Source organism: Astyanax mexicanus, chromosome 20, assembly GCF_023375975.1.
Source record: "Astyanax mexicanus isolate ESR-SI-001 chromosome 20, AstMex3_surface, whole genome shotgun sequence".
NCBI classification, from domain to species: Eukaryota; Metazoa; Chordata; class Actinopteri; order Characiformes; family Acestrorhamphidae; genus Astyanax; species Astyanax mexicanus.
Genome location: NC_064427.1, coordinates 25,667,578 through 25,688,834, shown reverse-complemented (window position 1 = coordinate 25,688,834; position 21,257 = coordinate 25,667,578). Strand labels below are relative to the sequence as shown.

General features: G+C 35.9%; 1 protein-coding gene across 5 annotated transcripts in view; it reads right to left on the bottom strand.

Annotated features, from left to right (window-relative positions):
- Nucleotides 1–3,618: 3,618 nt before the first annotated feature.
- Nucleotides 3,619–21,257, bottom strand: part of LOC103046694 (A-kinase anchor protein 2) — a 164,199-nt gene continuing 146,560 nt past the window's right edge. For 4 of the 5 annotated variants that reach the window (XM_049468468.1, XM_049468470.1, XM_049468472.1 and 1 more), the window contains 3 exons: nucleotides 17,075–17,265; nucleotides 13,763–13,801; nucleotides 3,619–8,310 (listed from right to left, as the gene is read on the bottom strand). In XM_049468468.1, coding sequence (XP_049324425.1) covers nucleotides 8,170–8,310; nucleotides 13,763–13,801; nucleotides 17,075–17,265 — 371 coding nt within the window. In that variant the 3' untranslated portion in view covers nucleotides 3,619–8,169. The remainder of the gene's footprint in view (nucleotides 8,311–13,762; nucleotides 13,802–17,074; nucleotides 17,266–21,257) is intronic. The other variant, XM_049468469.1, reaches the window with a different exon arrangement.

Below are 21,257 nucleotides of genomic sequence, written 5' to 3'. Positions count from 1 at the left end.
CACCCTGATAAAACATAAGAATATTTAAAACAGGTTTTATGAAGCTTATAAAACCTATATATTTTATTCATTATTTTTGGTTAATGTTAAAACAATATAAAAAGTAAAAACGTTTTTGTGTTTTATTTTTGTTTAATATTTATTATTTAATATTTAGTCATATATTTATATAATGCTAATCTACTATATAATATATATATATATGTAAAAACCTATGTTATATTTAATCTATTTTTGGTTAATCCACTATGAAAGTAAAACAATGGTAAAAAAAATATTTTAAAAAAATTATTAAAAAAAATAATTAGATAGTATTTAATTTTTTTTTTGGTTAATGCTATTCCACTATAAAAGTAAAAAAAAATGTAGACTGTGTTTTATTTATTTTTGGTTCATGCTAATCCACTCTAAAAGTAAAAAAAAAAAAAGGTATATTGTATTTTATGTATTTTTGGTTAGTGCTAAACCACTATAAAAGGGTAAAAAAAACCTTAGATTTATTTATTTTTTATTTTGTTTGGTTAATGCCAATCCACAATAAAGATTATTTAAAAAAATATATATTGTGATATTTCACTATAAAATGGTATAAATTGCAACACATTTTTTTTAGTAGATGTATTTTTTTTATTTAAATTTTATCAACTACAAGTGGTCTTATATTATAATTTTCAACATAGTTTTTATATATTTTTATAAGCATCAGTTTGATGCTGATGACTCACAGTACCTGAATGCTAGTTCCTTAAAGGACCTGTCTGATCATTAACTCTGACATCAGATTGGGCATGGCTAAACTCATTATTAACTGCATGACTGAATTCCAGGCATTTTATTAATCAGTACGGACAGATGACTTTTTACAGTCTGTTAGAGCAGAGTTAAACCACACACCAGGCTTACACTTCTCTGCATGCATGTCTGCTTTCATATGAAGAAACAGAGATTGGTTTCCCAGTAGCCAACAAAGGAAAATACAGTACCTTCACTTAACTAAAGGGAACTTAAAAAAACATCTAAAAGAAAGTTTTGAGAACCAAAAGCCACAGCGTGCAGGCTACATCTCAGTTCCTCACAGCAGAACTCTCTCAACCCACTGTGTTGTCAACCTCTTGCTTGATGTGAAGCCTTATTAAATGGATTGTCATTGACATTTGTAAAACACTCAATAATAAATAAATAATAAAAATAACTCACCTCAGATTGCTGCAAAACTTGCCATTCAGTTTTTTCTTAGGCAGACATGCAAAAGTATACAGGTGTGGATTTATTAGACACTAGTAATTACCACTAGAAGGTCTAAAAATGCTCTTAGAAGCTCAACTGGGGTAGTGTACCTCTTGGTGAGAGATTGACGACTTCTAGACATGCCTCTACAATGCACTAAAAAAAAAAAAAACATTTTGCTCCCTCCGGGTGGGTAGATGGCGCTCTCTCCCCACATCACTTCTACTGTGATGTCTACAGCACAGGGCGTCTGTGAGCTGATGTATCGAAGCCGAGCCGTTGCGCTTTCCTCCAAGCTCGCTGGCTGCTCGGCAATGCTGCATCAGCAGCAGCTCGAAAAGAAGCGGTGGCTGGCTTCACAGGTATCAGAGGAAGCATGTATTAGTCTTCACCCTCCTGGTGTGTTGGGGCATTGCTAGTGATAGAGGGAGTCCTAATGAGTGGGTTGTGTAATTGGCCGTATAAATTGGGGAGAAAATGGAAAAAAAAAAGTGTATTTGTGCCATATATTTTACTTGATTTTTCTTAGAACTTTAAGTTCCAAGAGATTTTAGTCCATATTGTAGATTGAGATTAAGTTAATTATAGTAAAGGAACTAAAGAGTTTTCCCTTTTCCAAAAAAAGGAGAAACATGTTTGCCTTGTATGCTTCTCTCCTTCTCATTAAGGGCACATGCATAGTTTTTGTGTTTTGGAAGCACCTGCTAAATCAGATGCTTAGTACTGGTGACGTGGGTTTATCAATGAATCCTTTTGTGGCTTGTGAGGAATTAAAACTCATGACCTCCTGAGAACAAAGCAGAGGCTTACAAGGCTGTGCTATTTGGGAACGTAATATAGTTCCTGTTTAATGTGACTGTCTTAGCCAAAATGCCTCTATATTCACTGCCATGCCACATATCATGGGACAGGGACTAGTATCATGTCCTATGACTTTTGTCAGGCCCCTGTGGGATAAATTAAGGATCCCTTAGTCCTGCATTGAATGTGAATGTTGATTGTCTGTTCACATAGACACATTACTCGTTACCACTGCGCTGCTTTCCACTGTGGGTGGTAATGCTGAACACACTGTGTTATTTCCGTTCATCTGGCACCCGCTATCAGAATCTGTACATTTACAAGATAACACATAACAACTAATGCAAGGTGTAGGTGTTCCTATACTGTCCCCTGAGCTTACACGTCATGATTAATTTAAATATGGCTATCCCATGACTTTTGGCACCTCAGTGTATATACAGTCTTAAGCCCGTTTTACACTAGACGCAATGCATGCACATCAGCTAAGTGAGTACAAAAACTGGCACATATTGAAAAAAAAAGGAAATTAAATCGGTTAAATACTTTTTCGCTGATTCATAGAGCTAATGTGGTGATATGTAAATGATATGTAAAATTCTTGCCACAAGAGCTGGTAAAAGTGTTCCTCCACACAGAGGCTACTTTTGGGTAGGGTACCTCTTGGTGAGAGATCATTGACTGCTAGACATGCCCCTACAGGTGCATTCAAACACATTTTGCGCAGTTTACAGACTGTGAGAGGGGCCGTCCTTCAGCCTTCAACATTCGGCATGCTTTGCAGTGTCATTTATTGACCTCTAATTGTATATACAGTAATCTAATTATAGCAAGATTACTGCATTCTGTATTGTTTTGCTATAGAAACTGTTAGAATGCGACACACACTAATAAAATATTTGTTTGGATCACCTTTACCTTTGATTGCAGCACTTATTCACTGTGGCATTGTTTCAATAAGCTTCTGCAATGTCACAAGATTTATTTTAATCCAGTGTTGCATTATGTTTCACCAAGATCTTGCAGCAGCATTGATGATGGTAGAGTCTGACCACTGCACAAAGCAGTGCTTCTCCAGCACATCCGGAAGATTCTCAATGAGGTTAAGGTCTGGACTCTGTGGTGAACTCTCTCAATCCATGTGTGAAAATGATGATCTCATGCTCCCTGAACACTGCACTCTTTCACAATTCCAGCCCCATGAATCCTGACATTGTCATCTTGGAATATGTCCATGTCATCAGTGAAGAAAAAATCCATTGATGGAATAACCTTGTCTATATCCAGTATATTCAGGTAGTCAGCTAAATATAGCCAACTGCAGCAACATCAGATCATTTACTTAGACCAGGTAGCAACTTTTTTATTTTATTTTTTTGCATGGTTGTCGCATCTGATGTGAAATGGGCTTTACTTTTCTAAGTGACATTAAATAAAAAAATTGACAATTATAAACATTCTGCAGACTTTGGAATCCAGCCCTAATCCTCTCCATCCATCCATCCATCCATCCATCCATCCATCCATCCATCTATCCATCCATCCATCCATCCATCAGCTCCAGTCATCAAGACTGAAAAACACTGAAACAACATTTCTGCATTTTCTTTTTAATGAGAAAATAATTATATATGCGTTTAAGTGTGAGCCTTACAATTACTATAAAACATCATAAGCAGAATATATTAACATACAATAAGTGGTTAACATATTAACACAAGGTTTAAAAAATAAAGAAAGGAAAACACGTGCGCCTCAAAACATCACCCGCCTCAAAACTGCTTTGGTATCTCTCCCAAAATGAACAGCAAAAAGAAAAAAAAAGAAAAAAAAAATCACTTTGCAAACAGCAAAATTTTAACTTGGTAACAGAAAAGTGTTTCAAACAAAAAATAAGCAAAGCACACTTTACATACTGGATTTTGGTGTGTCTGTTTTTACATATCTGTAAATGTTGTACAGTTTGTTTTTTTATATATATATTTTTGAACTGTCTGCACTAATTGGAGCTGTTGAATGAAAAACGTTCTGAATGCACTTAGTTCCATGTAGGTTATTATTTTGATGCAGAGATTTTCATCCAATAGAAATACCATAGGCTGCATGCACTGTAAAAAGGCAAAATACATGATTACTGATCTGGCAAAACACTGTAGAAAACCATCAAAAATCAAGTGCGCTAAGAATGTTCATCAAATGTACCATTTGATGATTCATTTTTACTGAGCTTGTTTCCTTATATAATAATAAACATCACACATAATTTAACCTGTTGTACTATGGTCAGTTTCTCAGTTGAGATACAAAAGTACATGCCTATCTACTGTACTTCTGTGTCAAATACACTGTCTCATATACACTGTCCTGAAAATCATTACTATTTACTATAGTTTTGTCCTGCACTCGTTTATTTGTAGTTTTCTTTTCATCCCTCATTATTCCCATTCATTACCATTCATCTTCATCCCTACCAATCCCAATCTCCTCTCTTTCTTACAGCCAACAAACTCATTCTCAAAATGTTCTTATATGACGCAGGTTCACAAGTTCTAATCCATAGCAATGCCGACCCACACTCATCTATTTTTTTGTCATTTTTTCATCCCTCATTCCTCCCATTCACTCCCATTCATTTTCAAACACGCCCAAGACCTAGGATTTCATTTTCCAACAGTCACCAAACTCCATCTACTCCTTCAGGTCAGGTTCTTTAGGCTGTAACCCACTGCCATGTTCACTAGCACTCATCTATTTGGTGCTGAACTACAATTCTTTTCTAGTTAAATTTATTCATCAATTTATCAATTAAATGGTCATAAATTGGCGATAACATATTTGGTCACAATTATTTCTCTGACCAAAAAAATAGTTATCGTGACAGGCCTAGCCAGCATAAACCACCATAAACAGTTGTGAACATGAAGGTTACTCGTGCACTCAACTACTCGTAAAAACTACACATATACTCAAATATGGCAAATCGTTTAATTTAAACCCCTGTTCACTTGTTCATGCAGAACGTTATTGGGAATCACTGAGGGTGATCAGAGTGATCGAAGTGATCAGGATGTGCTAAAGACCTTTGCATATGTTCTGGAACCCTCTAGAAAACGTTCAATCCAGACGTAGCTATATTGCTCCAACACCCACTTGCGTGCACACAATTACTTCATATCAATCATAAACACACACACACACACACACACAAACATGGCACTCTCCCCCACACACACACACACACACACACTCATACACATATATTCATATTATGCACACAAGCTTAAAAAATACAGGCCACAACTTCCATAAATGCACATACATGGTAATAAAATGCAAAATGCCAGCCTCCATAAAACTATGTCCCATTCGTAGGTACAATGCAAATAGTCCACTGCACAGTTAAAAATATTTCCCCCTCATTCATTATATTCAAAATATTTCTCTACTAACCAACTCATAACACATCAAAAGTATCCCAATAAAAAAAATCACATCCTTACTGAGCTATTCCTGCTATACCTGCTGCTTAATATCCCGTAGCTTTGCATTGTGTATCAGTCAGAAAACAAACACAACTTTTAAATTTAATTATACGCTTCTCTACGCTCAATTCAAACACCCACACTTATGCTGTGGGTGTTTAAAACCACCACTCTGTCCATACAATCTTTTAAATAAACCCCCATTGCCTGCAAATTCAAAGTCTTCTTCTTTTGTTTTTTTGTTTTTCATTAAATTGTACGTAAGTGTGGCTACAAGAGTTCGTAAGACTCACTTCATTCTCATCAAAACGATCCAAACGAAAGGCTTTTGGAAAAAAAAAAACAATAAAACAAACAACCAAACAAAAAATAGACAAACAAAAATACTTATAAGCATTGAATCAACAATGTCACTTCAGTACAAATTTTTCAAATCTTGTTTTTTTTTATCCCATCTTTTTTTTTTGCCCTCAAGAAATAGTTGCATCTATTCCCGAAACTACAAACACATTATTTTCCTTACACATGGACATAAGTGTCCATTAAATACGTTCATGTTATGCTGTATATTTATGCGTATAAAAAAACAAGTCAAAGACTGTTCTGAACTCTCTGAAAGTCCACACACACACACACACACACACACACACACACACACACACACACACAGGCACACACACACATAGGAACAGTGTTCAGTGTTCTTCAGATATGCCTCCTCTCAGGATTGGGTTTTATTTCCCAGTTTTTCAGTTCTTGATTGTGTTGATTGTATCGTGGGATGTGGGCTGCCTCCAAAAAGGCCTCAGAACAAAAGGCAAAAAATCCAGAATCCACACGTCCAAAGCTTGTCCAAAACTTGGTTGCAGTTCTCCATGATGAACATGATGAAGAGGATGATCCTAGTTCATTGAGATTTTTTTTTTATCTTTTCAAAATGAATGGATTTTGAGAATGGATTTGAATTTTAAACTAGAGTATGTCCAACATTTCAGGCATTTGTGTGTCTCTAATGATCTACAAAGCTTCTGTATAACAATTTAACAATGGCATTTTTCTGTATTGCGCTTACAAATTCTAATTCTGTCAGCTAAAACAATGCCAAACACAATACAAACAGTCCAAACATAGCTCGATAATAAATTATCTACTGCTTAAAGTCTTTTAGTATGGAAGGATGTTAAGAGGGAGTCCACTAATCATTGATGCATTCTTCCTATAACGTTGTACATTTTTGGACTCGCCCATGCAAAACATTTCCAAATGTTTTGGCTTGAAAAAAACACTAAATGTTAATCGGCAAGTCGACGGCAGATGGCTGTTCTATTAATTTCCTCTACAAGTTCATAAGTTTCTCTACAATGAATCATTTTAAACCTTATTATAACATCTTAACACCCTCCTTTTCTTCTGATTACTGTATTATGGCCCAACATACACAAATCCTGCAAAATTCAGATTTTTGAAAATTCTGAATTCACTGTAAATTTGGATTTTTGCATTGTGTTCACACTGCAGGCAATTTGGATTCATTTCTCAAATCATATCTGTTGCATGCACATCACTAACCCATCTTCGCGCTTCTATCACACTGGATTTTGACCTGACATGTTTGTGGTATTTTAATTGACTCAAAAAATACCACTTTGAAATCTGGTTTAAACTAAAAAGCTTTTCAAACCACCTCCATATTGGGTTTGGAACCGATTTATAAAATTTAGAATTTTTATGTTTTTTTTCTTTCTAGACTATCAAAAATCAAACTGACAGTTTTTCCATAGTAAATTCTATTATGTTTTAAAAACAAGTGCCCCAATTTGAAAGAGCCAAATCTTCACAATTTACTTTTTTAAAGCATATCATGGACACCTGTAGATGTTATTAAAAAAAAGCATAATCAGTCTGGTTTTATTGGATGAATTGCAGGATATTTTAAATAAAAGTCACTTCACTCAGTATATGGGACGGTATTTAAATAGCAGTTTGTATGCTTCTGATGCATTTTCACTGTGATCACATGTATTGCAATATCTTTCCTGTACTGTAAAAATCTCTTATCGCTCTATGTCTACCAAATCTATGTTTTTTTTCCTGGCATACTCATCATCTACTTCATTCTTTCTTGGCTTCCTAGCCACATAATCTCAGTTACCATAAATTTCTATTCATATGTTTATTTTATATTATACTGTATACCCACACGCATCACTTGGCAATGTCAGCTCAATGTCACTTCATTAAATCAACACCCAGCTACAGTATATATAAAAAGCAACAAAAAAAGTATATTCTTTAATTTTGCACATTTTCCCAACCTATCGCACCCCATCCTTATCCAACAGGAAACAAAAAAAAAAACAAAGCTTGGAAATGAGGGAAGAAACAGAAAGCACTACTGTATTATCACTATAGGATTTGGACGTCCGGGGCTTATTGTCGTCGCGTAGAGTTCTCTGTGTTAAGGCTGCTCCTCTGTTTCCTCTGAGCAATGATTGTTTTTTTCTGTAGCTTCACTGGATGAACGAAGCTCCAGTGCAGCTTCTTAAATCAGTGATTTTCTCCTGCAGTATAAACTCAGAATAAATACTCGTAGTCGCGTCTCATCTCCGTCCCAGATCTGTTCTCTTTTTCCTCTCTTTTTGATGTGGGATGGATTAATTTACTCTTCTTCTTCCTCCTCCTCCTCCTCCTCCTCCTCCTCTTCTTCACCATCAGCTTCATCCTGATTGGCGTAGATTCCTGCCTCCCATCGTAGAGCCATGTTGCTTTTTCTGCGCGTCACTCGTGTCGCCTCCAGAACCTGTTCCAAAACACAGAGAATAATTCAGGGTAAGTGTTTGTGATCAGTCTTCTTTAGTAAACCAGTAAAATCTAGACCTATAGTCTTTTTTTCTCCTCCTTGTCCTCCTCCTTAGTTTCATTCTAGGTGGTGTAAATATATTTAAATACTGTTTATACAGCTATGGAAAAAATAAGAAATGGCTTAAAAATGATGAGTTTCTTTGATTTTACCAAATTGAAAACCTCTGGATCATAAAAAATTAAAAACAAAGCAGATCTCTGTATGTATCACGGATAGCTGAATATTTTTATCAGCCTAAAACTAATATAAATAAACGCCACTAGGAAAGAAGCATATATCTAGACTCTCTGGGAAGACAATGGTTTAAAACTACTTCATAACTAATCCATTATATTATATAAACAGTGGTTGGACAATGAAACTGAAACACCTGGTTTTAGACCACAATAACTTAATGTCCCGACAGACAGTTCTGGTGGAAACAAGAGAGTTGAGGTGCACATTGAATTCTGCCGTGATTTGATCAGCCGTGGTTTTAGTTTTTTTGGATACAATCCGGGTTAGCACCCGTACATCCCTTTCAGACAGCTTCCTCTTGCAGCGTCCACAGTTAATCCTGTTGGATGTGGTTGGTCCTTCTTGGTGGTACGCAAGACGTGCACCAACAATTTGTCTTCTTTTGAGCTCTGGTATGTCACCCATAATGTTGTGTGCATTGCAATATTTTGAGCAAAACCTTGCTCTTACCCTGCTAATTGAACCTTCACACTCTGCTCTTACTGGTGCAATGTGCAATTAATGAAGATTGGCCACCAGGCTGGTCTAATTTAGCCCTGAAACCTCCCACACTAAAATGACAGGTGCTTCAGTTTCATTGTCCAACCCCTGTATGTAGTATAAATAATACTCAAGAAATTCTCAATCATAATTTACATTACATTGCATGACTGAGCTCCACATTGACCATTACTGTTGGTCTACACTTAAAGTAACTCCCATTTATCAGCACACACTTTTGAAAGCATGCACTCCCCCCGGCTCAACTTGGTTCTCAGTTGGCACGAGCCTCTTGCTGATGTTATCATGCTGAGCTACATCTATTTGGGTCTAGTTTTTTAAAACAGCTGGGGAGCTGTAAATACACACTCCACAGCACACAATACAGTCCTGAGAGTAGACACAAGCTGTACAGGGCAGTTTCATACAATACAGAGAAACAGGGACAGTCATGCTGCGTCAGAGCGCCAGGTGGGAGGGGGGCTCAGCCTTTTGTCCGATTTGGCACCAGGTGTCCAATCTAGCCTACAGTGTCCCACAGAGCTAACACGGGGCAATCTTCGAGGAAAATCGAAATACGATGCTGCTTTTCCTGCTTTCCTAACTTCCCAACATTTGGTTGTTACACTCCCTAAAGCAGGGCTCGGAATATAAGTTTGGATGTGGGCCATACATAGATATTTTCCAAGCCATTACGTGTAATGGGATGCAGATACAGGGGAGGATTGTAAACAAAAGCTCACCAAAGAAGCATTTTTTCTTTATTTATTTTTTCTTTATCATTCATTATAGTTCAAACAACCTCACAGTCTTTGGCCCAATCTCATTTAACCCCTTTAGCCCTGATCCTTTGTTTTTCATGTGCATGTCTAGTTAGGCTGGAGGGGATGGTTAGGCGAAGTTTTAGGACTACATGACCCTTGAAATGGAGATTTTAGATGGAGACACAATAAAAAAAGAGGGCCGAAAATCACTTTTTTTTTTCTTGTTAAAAATGACTATAACCACTATGTTAACAAAACGGCTCACAGCGGCTCCACGCTCACACAACGAGACGAAATTAACTGACATTTTGGTCAACGAATAAAAACGAGACGAAAATGTTTGGCAGGGACGAAATCCAATCAGAACTGATTTAGGTCTGTGAAAGGTAGGGACCAGTTAGGAAGAGATCCAATCACTGCTACTTTAGCGAAGGTGGAGTACCCGCCTCTCCTGCAGCAGTGCCGCGCGGAATTAAACTGTCGATACGGAGCTCGACTGGAAGTTAACTCGACAGAGTTCAGCAGGGAGAGAGGGAGAGGGAGAGAGGGGAGAGGCGATATATTTCTCTTTTGACGTCGCGAAAAACAAGATAACGTGTAAACCGCGTGGAGCGACTCCATCCAAGTACCCCTCGCTGCAGAACCACAAGTCCAGGGGGTGGGGCTGGATCTGATCCAACTCTTCCTACATCGTGTTTTCATTGGTCTGAAGCAGATCGGACTCTTCCGCATCCGGTTTTACTCACTCGTTTTGATTGTGTATTAATATCTGTAATAATAAATGAACATGGTAGCTGGTAGATAAGACACTCATTGGCATCCTTTATTTTAATTATTAATTTTTTATTTTGTCTTTAGGCCCTTTTTATTAAAGATAAAAAATGAAATAGTTAATATTTATATAGGAAATGTACAGCATTTTATTATGTTTGTAATCACAGACATGTTCCTTCTTTTAAATCTGTATTGTGTGATTTAAATGTGCTACGTAGCAAATAACATTTTGATCTATAAACGGTAAAAGTCTTAAGGTTAATTCCTGGTCGGGAAACGTAAGCGACACGTGTTAAGTTTAACGACGAATTGAAATGCGATGACTTAAAACCAATGAAAAGAAGATATGGGTGGTCAGGAGGTCAGGCTCCACCCCTTGGATCAGATCCAGCCCCACCCCCTGGACTTGTGGTTCTGCAGCGAGGGGTATCTCACTCCATCTCCGGTAAAAACACCACTAATCTTTCAGCTTCTGCAGAGCAGAGTAACACAGATCTCCATGCAGAGATCCGCGTTTTAATACTGATGTTATTTCATGAGCTGATGTGTTTAACTCAGCAGTGCACTAAAACACAGAACTGATACAGAACTCACTCATTAAGATCAGATCATCTGTTTAGTCTCACAGTGGGAAAGATATAGCTAGTGTTAAATCAGCAGCAGGTCAGAAAGGAACTCAATAATATAACGAAAATAAAACAATAAAATAAGTCAATCTATGAACCCAAAAGTCTGTGTAAAGTTCCTTACAGCACTTTCTCATAAGTTTCTCACTTTAACTCATGAAGTCTCTCTGTACATCCTGAGAGCATCTCTACAGGACAGTGTGTGAATGTGTGTTCATTTATAGACTGTAGCTCCAGTAAGTGTGCTGGGTTAGTGCTGGAGATAAAACTAGATCCTTTAAAAGTTTTTGCATCTACAGCTCTGTTCAAACTATAATTTAACTATTCAGATGTTTTATGACCTGATTTCTAGAGCAAATTTTTTAATGTAAAATATATATAGTCACACACCTACAATAATAATAATATACATTAAATCATATATAAATATATTTCACTTTCAAACATTAACAATATTACTCAAGTGGTTATTAAACGTTTCATTTCGTATAAGTGTATAGTTAATAATTCAAGGGAACTGATGTAAAAGCATTTACATTTACACCCTTTACATTTTAGTCAACTAAATTTACTGTAATTTTAGTCGACTATATTCTTATGACATTAAGTCGACTAAAGCTAAAAACATTTCAGATGACTAAATTGTGACTAAAACTAAATGCTATTTTCGTCACAAGACTATGACTAAGACTAAATCACAATTTGTTGTCAAAATTACACTGGAGGCAAACCTGCAAATAGATAGCTTACGGTTGTTGTTACATTGTTTGGTTTTAAATGGTTTTATCATCAATTTATAGAAGTGTTTCATAAAATTGTTTGATGAAATGGTTTCATAAGTATTTTTATAGAGTGATTGAAAAGGCTGTTTTATTTGTTTATCTATTTGTTAACTGGAAAGAAAAATAAAATAATAATATGCAATATGTGGTTGCTACATTCATTCAGGCTTAAAAAAATGACAATATTTAAAGTAATCCAAAGTAATCAGATTACGTTACTCACTTGAAGTAATGTAACTGATTACGTTACAAATTACATTTTGAGTGATGTAATCAGTAATCTGTAAGGGATTACATTTTAAAAGTAACCTTCCCAACACTGTATATATAAGGGATTTCACCCCTTCTCTATGTTCCAATAGGTATGGGTACAAAAGAGAAATGGGATTGGGCCATTGTTAGATACTTAGATGATACTTAGATCATGTCGTTGTGACCCTTCATTAGATTAGCGAAAGAACTGAAGGCTAAAGGTTGGTAGATCACCAGGACCAACATTAAACACCAGTATTCTATACCACTTAATGGCATTTTATTCCTGATTTTATTAAAGAATGTTTAATTTTAGAAGTGTAAACTCATGGTGAATTGTTACATACTGAAGAAACATGGTTAACATGATGCAGAATAGACTGGACATTCATTGTTCATGGTTATGAAAAGTCAAAAGCTACGTTTCCATCAACTTTGTGTGCAAGTTTGTGATAAAACAGGACTAAGTGATAAATTTACAGTATCTACAACACACTCAGATGAACGTGCCAGATCTCCAGCTATGATACACATTCGCCAATAGATGCCTGAGTTAGACAGCATCAGTGTATCCACCCGGAGAGAGCACAGCTAACTATGCTCTCTTGGACTCCGGCTGCTGATGGCAAATAAGTATTTCCTGGGATTCATATTTTAAATTTGATTTACAGTATGTTACAACTTGTGTACTACTGGCTTTTGCACATTCACATATTTTGTCATTTTTATTTAATTACTAGCTGATCTTACAACAGATTACGAGATAACTTGTTCCTTTGTTATATAGAACTGTTGATCTCTTTTAAATCCAGATGGGATGTGAGTACAGTAAGTGTTATTTTACTTTAATAAAACTTTCCTCTGTATATGCTTGCAAAATGAGTATAAACAATATAAACAATTGATAAAGACATTGTTGCTGTCCTTACAAACCTTAAAAATCTATTTTTTGTCAATTTTGTCAATATTTCATAATGAATAGACCACTAGAAATGCTTCAAAATTATGGGGATATATTTTTTTTTTTTTTACATTGACCTACTTTCATTGAAATAATTTTTTTTCTTCTGTGAACTCATTTTTTTGAAGACACTGTACGTTTTTCCTTGGACATCAACAATGCAAAATTTCTACAGCCTAGATCATCAGATGCTTATAGTCTTCTGGATGGAAACGTAGCTAATGCTGTGGATGTCTGTGTGTGTATGAATGGGATCAGGGCAGGGGCAGGGTTCAGGGTTCAAGGGTCAGGTCAGGAGGAGTAGGTGTGATGTTTATTATGAGGTAACACTTGAGACCTCAAATGTAAACTGAATTACTCATTTTTTTAAACATGTCAAAACATTTGACATTGGAAACATGCCACACTCACTGGCAAACCACCAAACACAAAAAGGACTGAATTAAAATAAAAGGGCATGCAGTGACATTAAGAGGAGGGCATTGCACTTTCAGGCAAGCATTATACCAGTACCTCAGATGTAACATCACTAGAGAGCAATAAGCGGGCGTACTGACAAGGAGGAAAAGAGGCAGCGTTAGTTATTCAATGAGAAATACTGGCAATAGAAAGAAGATTCAGAATCAGTCAATAGTTGCATCTGGACAAAAAATAACAGTAGCAGGGGCTCATTTTAATTGGCATATTCTGATAACCAATATATGATGGCTTTGTCAGCATAACTAAAGGTTTCAAGGTTGTGCTACATGAAATGCCATTGTTTATATGGATTAACAGCAATGCATTGAAATTTAATGTGAAATTACATTAAATATTTATCTTAATTTTTTTTGTACATTGAGTTTATTTCAGTCTATTTCTGCCTGCCTTAAATGGATTGATTCTACAATCCTTTATAACAGACATAATGTACCAAATATGTCCTAATGTTTGTGGACACCACTTCTAAATAATGCATTCAGCTACTTCAAGCAGAGCAAACGTGAACATACACATGTACAACTCTAGTGTCTAGTGTCTGTGGAGAGGTACTGCCAATACTTTAGGACTCTCTAAAGCAGATAAATGAAGAAAATTAAAAAAAATAATGAACTTATTGGCAACATGCCTAATGCCAGGCATGCGTGAGGTTGAGGTAGAAGTGGGAAAAGGCTCCAACATTGGTCTGTGGAGCATCTGTGGAACTGTGTTCTCTGGATTGATGGTGCTCCATCCAATACTTTTAAGAGGATCTGGCCTTTTAAGTGGTGGATCTCACCAACTTTGCTTTCACGACCCAATTTAATCAATTCATTACTACAATGCTGGTAAAAAAAATCTAACAATAACAGATCTGATTTACAGACAGACTGAGGAGATTCTTCTTCTTCTTTATCCATTCATCTATCCCTGGACAGTTGAGATATTTACACTATATAAATGAGCAATAAACAAGCAGGTGTCCCAATAATTTTGTCCATATCTTGTACGCTGTAATCTCTCTGAGCAATTTCCAAATTCCCCTAGTCTTTCTTCACATGTGAAAGGGAAAGGGGCTTTTGTATGAAGTCAGTGACTACTTCATATACAGACTCTGTGTTCTTCATGTGCTGTAGTCTGGGTTCATTTTCTCGTTGCTGAGCTCTGAGCTCCGAGCTGGAAAGTCCCTTATCTTGCTCTGCCTTAAAACCTCTGGGTCACATGAGACGTAAAAAAGAGGAATTAGGCTTCAAAGCCACAGTCTTGCATCACTGTGTATTGGCACAATGAAACAGAACCACTATGCATGACGCGTGAAAAGTGTCAGATTCCTGTTTCGAGTTTAGTGGAGGGCATGTTTACTAAACTGAAAGCATAAAAAAAAAACCATATGAAACTTCATCCCAGATTCCAGTGAAGTGGTTTACTGACTAAGAACTTAAAGGAAAACTCTGATGTAAAATTGACGTTTTGTTTAGTAAAACATGATAAAGAGTACTAACCTTGAATAGTTGAATAACCCACTTCCATTCTCCCGCAGCTTTCCGAAATCCAGTATTTTTTTTGTTTTTACATTTGTCCAAAAATGCTTTATAATGGATGACATGGGGCATATTTTCCCCCCTGCAGATAAATCGCTTTTCACATCGTTATCCAGGCTTAAAGTAGCTCCACACCTCATTGGTAGAATCCAGAGAGCCCTGACATTCAAAACGAGGCATTAATAACTTTAAAAGTGCACAAGAAGCCTAATTAAAAACCACTGTTTTCAAGCCATAGCATAACCTAGCCGCCATCACTCTACTGATCATGACTTTATCTTAAGATGGCAGCACCTGGAGATTAGGTTACGCTACAGGTTAATGGGTTAATGCCTTAATTTAAATATTAGGGCTCCCCAGATTCTACCAGTGAGGTGTGGAGCAACTTTGAGCTGGATAACGGTGTAAAAAGTGATTTATCTGCAGGGGCAAAATATGCCCCATATCATCCATTCTAAGGCATTTTTGGACAAACGGAATAAAATGACTGGATCTCGGAAAGCTGCGGTAGAATAAAGGTGGGTTAGTACTCTTTATCATGTTTTACTACATCAAAAAAACATTTTTAAACTGGGGTTCTAATTTAAATTATCAATGATACATTTTAAAATAGATGTAGTTTTATTTCTTTATTTATTTTGTCTTATTACTGGATTTCTGTAAATCTTCTTGGTGAAACACTATGAAAAATGTATTTGATTTAATTGGACAAGAAGACACACAATGTTTTTTCACATAATGTTTACCTGCAATATATGATCAGATTGTGAATGTACTTCTGCAGTTTTATAATCATTGATGTACAGTAGTCATGTGAACAGCAATCTCTGATTTCTAAGCCCAGACTAAGGTCTAAACTTGATTGCAATGATAGAAATCTGATAAAGAGAGCTGGACTTTAGCTCAGTAATTGTATTTCTCAGTGTATGTTTGCTCTTAATCAGAATATTCTCAGATTTCTCAGAAGCATGAAGCACTTTTGGAGCGGCACTTAAATTGAAGGATTTATATAATCTTCATTTCTAGATGATGTACAGTACTGTGCAAATGTTTTAGGCACCTGTGGGAATTTTGTAAAGAAAAAGCATCTTATCTGTGAAGTAAGTGTTTATTAGCTCAGTAAAACACATTACAGCATTACAATACATACAAAAAAATGCAATTTTACAAAAAAACAGTGCTTTAACATCACTGTTTTTCTTAAAACATCTCCTAATCTCTCCTCATCTGAGTTTAATAGAGTTTCTATTTCTAGTTCTCACCATATTAATCAACACCTGGTTTGTTAAATTGGTATATGTGGTAAATCAGGTGAGCAGCTGATAGAACTGAACATAATATATACATGCTGGCTGAGGAGCATCCAGGAGAAATCTGGATCACAGGATCACAGGATATAACATACTTAGTTAAAAATGAGAATTCCTTGTTACTTTTTACTGGATTTATGTTTATTTGCTTCTGTTCAAATCATGTGGTGAATGGTTTCTGGCAAAAACACTCATATTGCTGAGATAAATTAAATAATGTTTTTTTTTTTGCTTTGGTGCCTAAAACGCTTGCACAGTACTGTGTAAAAATGCAAAGTTTGGGTTTTAAGTGATGTTTATTGGCTGTTTATTACTTCCAGTTTGTATATATCGGATTACCCAAGTTCATGTGAAAGTGTTGATCAGATTTCTGACAAACTGACAAAAAGATTTCTGCAGTAATCCATTTATGAAGGGCATGTAAACACACTCAGTTAGACATATATCAAACTTTACACTGCATCAGGTATAAATATATATTTTTAAAAATTCTGTGTATTTACTGGTACACTCACACTATTGTCCTCTTGTTTCTCCCGACGCTTGACTTTATGTGTCTCGTAATCCTCCATCAGAGTCTGCATGAAGTTCTTAGGCCTCTGGCTCCCACCTGAGTCGTCGCTGCCCAAATCAGAAAGGGGGGAGGGGGCACCGTTGGAGGAAGAAGGGGAGACTGGAGGAGGGACACGGATCTTCTCGATTTTACCTGAAAAAAGACACACAAAATGAAAGAGAAACATTTAAACAAGGATATGATACAGACTGTTATAACTTTTGATGGATCGTTGTATAAAGGTTACTTGTCTGCCATGCTAAAATGTGGGAAACAGATTTAATAAAATTAGTATGGCATAAAAAAAGCCCAGCTGAATTTAAGGTGTGTCCAAACTTTTGACTGGTACTGTATAAATGTGTCATTTTTTATATACTATATAGACAAATGTATTAGGACCTGTTTAATTATTTAAATCTACTGTTTTAAAAAAAGTTTATCCTGATTTTGGCTGTATAAGTTGAATGTAATCATTAGAATGATATGTTTATATAGTTTATAGTGCATAGTGCTATAATTATAGTGTTACCTCAGTATATCTCTTATCCCATACACTGTAAACCCATACGTTGTTTGAATTCAAATGATTTAAGTCTGTTTGACATACAATTGGATATTTCTAAACAATACTCAACTGTTTTTTGAGTTAGTTGAACATTTGTGGGCAATTGTAGGATTGGCAGCTTCTTTTCCATTGGCTTCTGTCACAATCTATTTGCATACTGGGTGTGTCCAACAGTTTCTGACTAACACTCACCATCAGTGTGTAGTGATTCCCCCTGGGCTACCTTACAAATAAATCAAGTTTCCATTTAGTTGTAAAAACTTGATGTTTTAATTTATGCTAACTCAAGTTTTCATTCCTTATTACATAAATTACAAAATTGAGCAAACCGGCTGCATTAAAAATGTTGAGTAAACTCAACTTATCTGGTCTTACAGTATAACAAAAATAAAAAAGTTAAATCAACTTCTCCTTTAGTTGTAATAACTTGATGTTCTAAGTTATGCTAACTTAAGTTTTCATTACCCATTACTTAACTTTTTTAAGCCAACCGGTGTCCTCACATTTTTTTAATAAATTCAACTTATCCGGGCTTACAGTGTAGAGGTAGATGTAGTGATTACAAAAAAAAAAAAACGTCTCAATTCTGTCTCACTTCTGTAGGCTGCCTTTTATGTTAAGATGATTTATTATTTACATAATAAATTAGGGAATTGAGAAAGACAAAAGAAAATGTGGAGATCCGCTAAAAAAAGCTTATTTTTACCAGGCCACTCAAACTTTAACTATGTTAGAGAGTGCTATCCAAAAACTGACTCCCAAAATCTCCCAGTTTTTATTCCAAGAAACACATTCCAGCTGGTCTTTTCACATCTTCCCATCAGTGAATGCCGAGCAGCGGAAATGAGAGAGCTTATGAGACACATTCTTGATGATGTCCCAAGTAGAGTGAACTGGAGAGCTGAATGCAGAGAACTGGGACTTTCACTGTGCGCCAGAAGCTCAGTCATTTCATTCCTCATTTGAGATAAAGAGACCTGAAAGGCAGGAATGTGCTGCCCCCTGCTGACATACTCCAAAAACAACCAACCAGTGAACCAACCAAAGAAAAAAAATGGAGTTTAAAAACATTAGATCAAAAATATGACTTAGATTTAAGAGGTTTGGGCTGAATATCTAATAGGAACCAATACTTTCTGTCTTTAATTGTCTCATACGGTCAAGCAGAAGGTCATTTCCCACATTCACTGAATACCTTCCAGGGAATTCCAGGGTTTCTCAACCTGTGGCCACAGGCCACCAGTGGGAAATGAAGCCCCCTGCCATCCTTACAGTGAGTCAACAATCCTAAGTGGGCCAGTAATGGCATGAAAGTGTAAATTAGAATAAAGTGATATAGTATCAGTAAAAATTAAGAGTGGATTATACATTTTAAAGCGAAAGTCTGTAAGTATTAAGGATTTGGGGATTTAGAGACCTCTCTGGTGAAAATGTGTAATTGCACAGAGCATGCTGAAGAGTACTTTTAATGAAAAATTATTATAAATAAATAAAAACTGTATGAAATTCTGTGTGTTCGATTATATTGTTTTGTTCATTTAAATAAACCAACCAGACCACTCTATATAGATTTTTTAGAATTAATATATTAGACATTGCAGATATGATCATGCAATGACAATGATAAAAATAACTTGATTATTTTGTCCCCTGTAACTCAGAATACGATTCCTTTCAAATTAAACAACGTGAAACAAAATCTTAGGGGACTACTGCTTTAAATAAACCTTAATACAAAAAGGTGAAGATAATTTTACATACAAAAGGTTAAGATCCCCTGCTTTTTTCCAAGCTCCCAAATGATGATTCAAGGCGCCTTTATACTGTAGTACCTGAACATCAGATTACAAGAGATCCCGAACTGATTCATACTGAAGTTAAACCAACATGAACATTTTAAGTTGTTAAAAGTAAAAGGTCCTTGATTAACTTTTAGGGATTCATCAATTTAAAAGTGTGGAGGATTCTCTTAAGATGCTTTGAGAAACCTTAAAAAAAGGGTTTTAGAGGCAAATTTCAAATCTCAAAGAACACACAGTTCTAAAAAAATGTAGAGACATCTTCAGTTTATTAATCAGTTTCTCTGATTTAGCTATTTATAGGTAGATGTTTAAGAAAATGAACATTGTTGTTTTATTCAAAAAACTAAGGACAACATTTCTCCCAAATTCCAAATAAAAATAATGTAATTTAGAGCATTTATTTGCAGAAAATGAGAAATGGCTGAAATAACAAAAAAGATGCAGAGCTTTCAGACCTCAAATAATGCAAAGAAAACAAGTTAATATTCATAAAGTTTTAAGAGTTCAGAGATCAATATTTGGTGGACTAACCCTTGTTTTTAATTACAGTTTTCATGCATCTTGGCATGTTCTCCTCCACCAGTCTTACACACTGCTTTTGGATAATTTTATGCCACTCCTCATGCAAAAAGGCACAGAGAGCATAGCCTCCCTCAAGATCAACCAAAAAAAAAATAAATTAAAAAGTTAATAACTAGGTTAATAAGTAGTTCAGCTTGGTTTGATGGCTTGTGATCCTACATCGTCTTCTTGATGATATGCCTCAATTTGGTCAAATCAAAGAAACTCATCATTTTAAGTAGTCTCATTATTTTGCATAGCTGTATATGGAACTGTAGTTCCTGCAGCTCACTTTGCCACCACCAGAGGTCAGTTATCACCTGAGAGAAACACACCAGCCTGCTGCACCTCACGTTCAAACTGACATTCAGGAACATTCAGTTGTGTGTTAACCTGCATTTTAAACTTTATGAGAGTGTGCTGATTACACCAGAAATGTCCCAATCATAGACATTACCCACTGTGCTCTATCTTAGACAGGAGAATGACAGACCTTGTGTTTTGAATTATTTTTAAACTGTGCCCACAAAGGCAGCTGGCAAAAGTGACTCACAGTAACAGCTGCTGCCCATGAGGAAGCTCTTTTAACTAAAACATAAAGAAAAAAAAATCCTTTAAAAAGCTCTAAACCTTAGGGTGTCCTGACATATGACATAACCAGTGGCTAATGAGGCTAATTCCTGTCAGAGGTTGAGTTATGAAACCAGTTTATGAAACCAACTTAAAGTTTTAGTGTGTGGGGAGTAGCTGCTATTTTTTGTTAGCAATTAGCAATCAGATTTTTTGAAAATCAAAACATGTAAACAGATGCCCACTGTGGGACACTGCTGTATTTACACACATACATTTGGTGCAATCTGTCTTAATTAACAAACCCGTGAATGTAGCTTTTGTGGTCAATCTTCCATAAATACAGGCTACATTCACATTACCATGCTTCATTATTAAATTCTGATCTGGATGGTTCATATTAATACATGTACTATTAGTGATCTATATCTGTCTTTAATGTGTATTCATCTGTCCTTGAAATGCTACACAGGTTTATGTACATCGCCTCTGTTCTCTTGCCTCTGCCAACTCTTTGCCAGAATCTTTTGTTGCTTGTTGTGAAAAAAAAAAGCTCCTTATGAGCATGCAGTATCTGTTGTGTCCATCCTACTATGCAATGTCCAGAAAAAAAAAAACTCTCTGGCCATTTCTGGGTCATATATCTC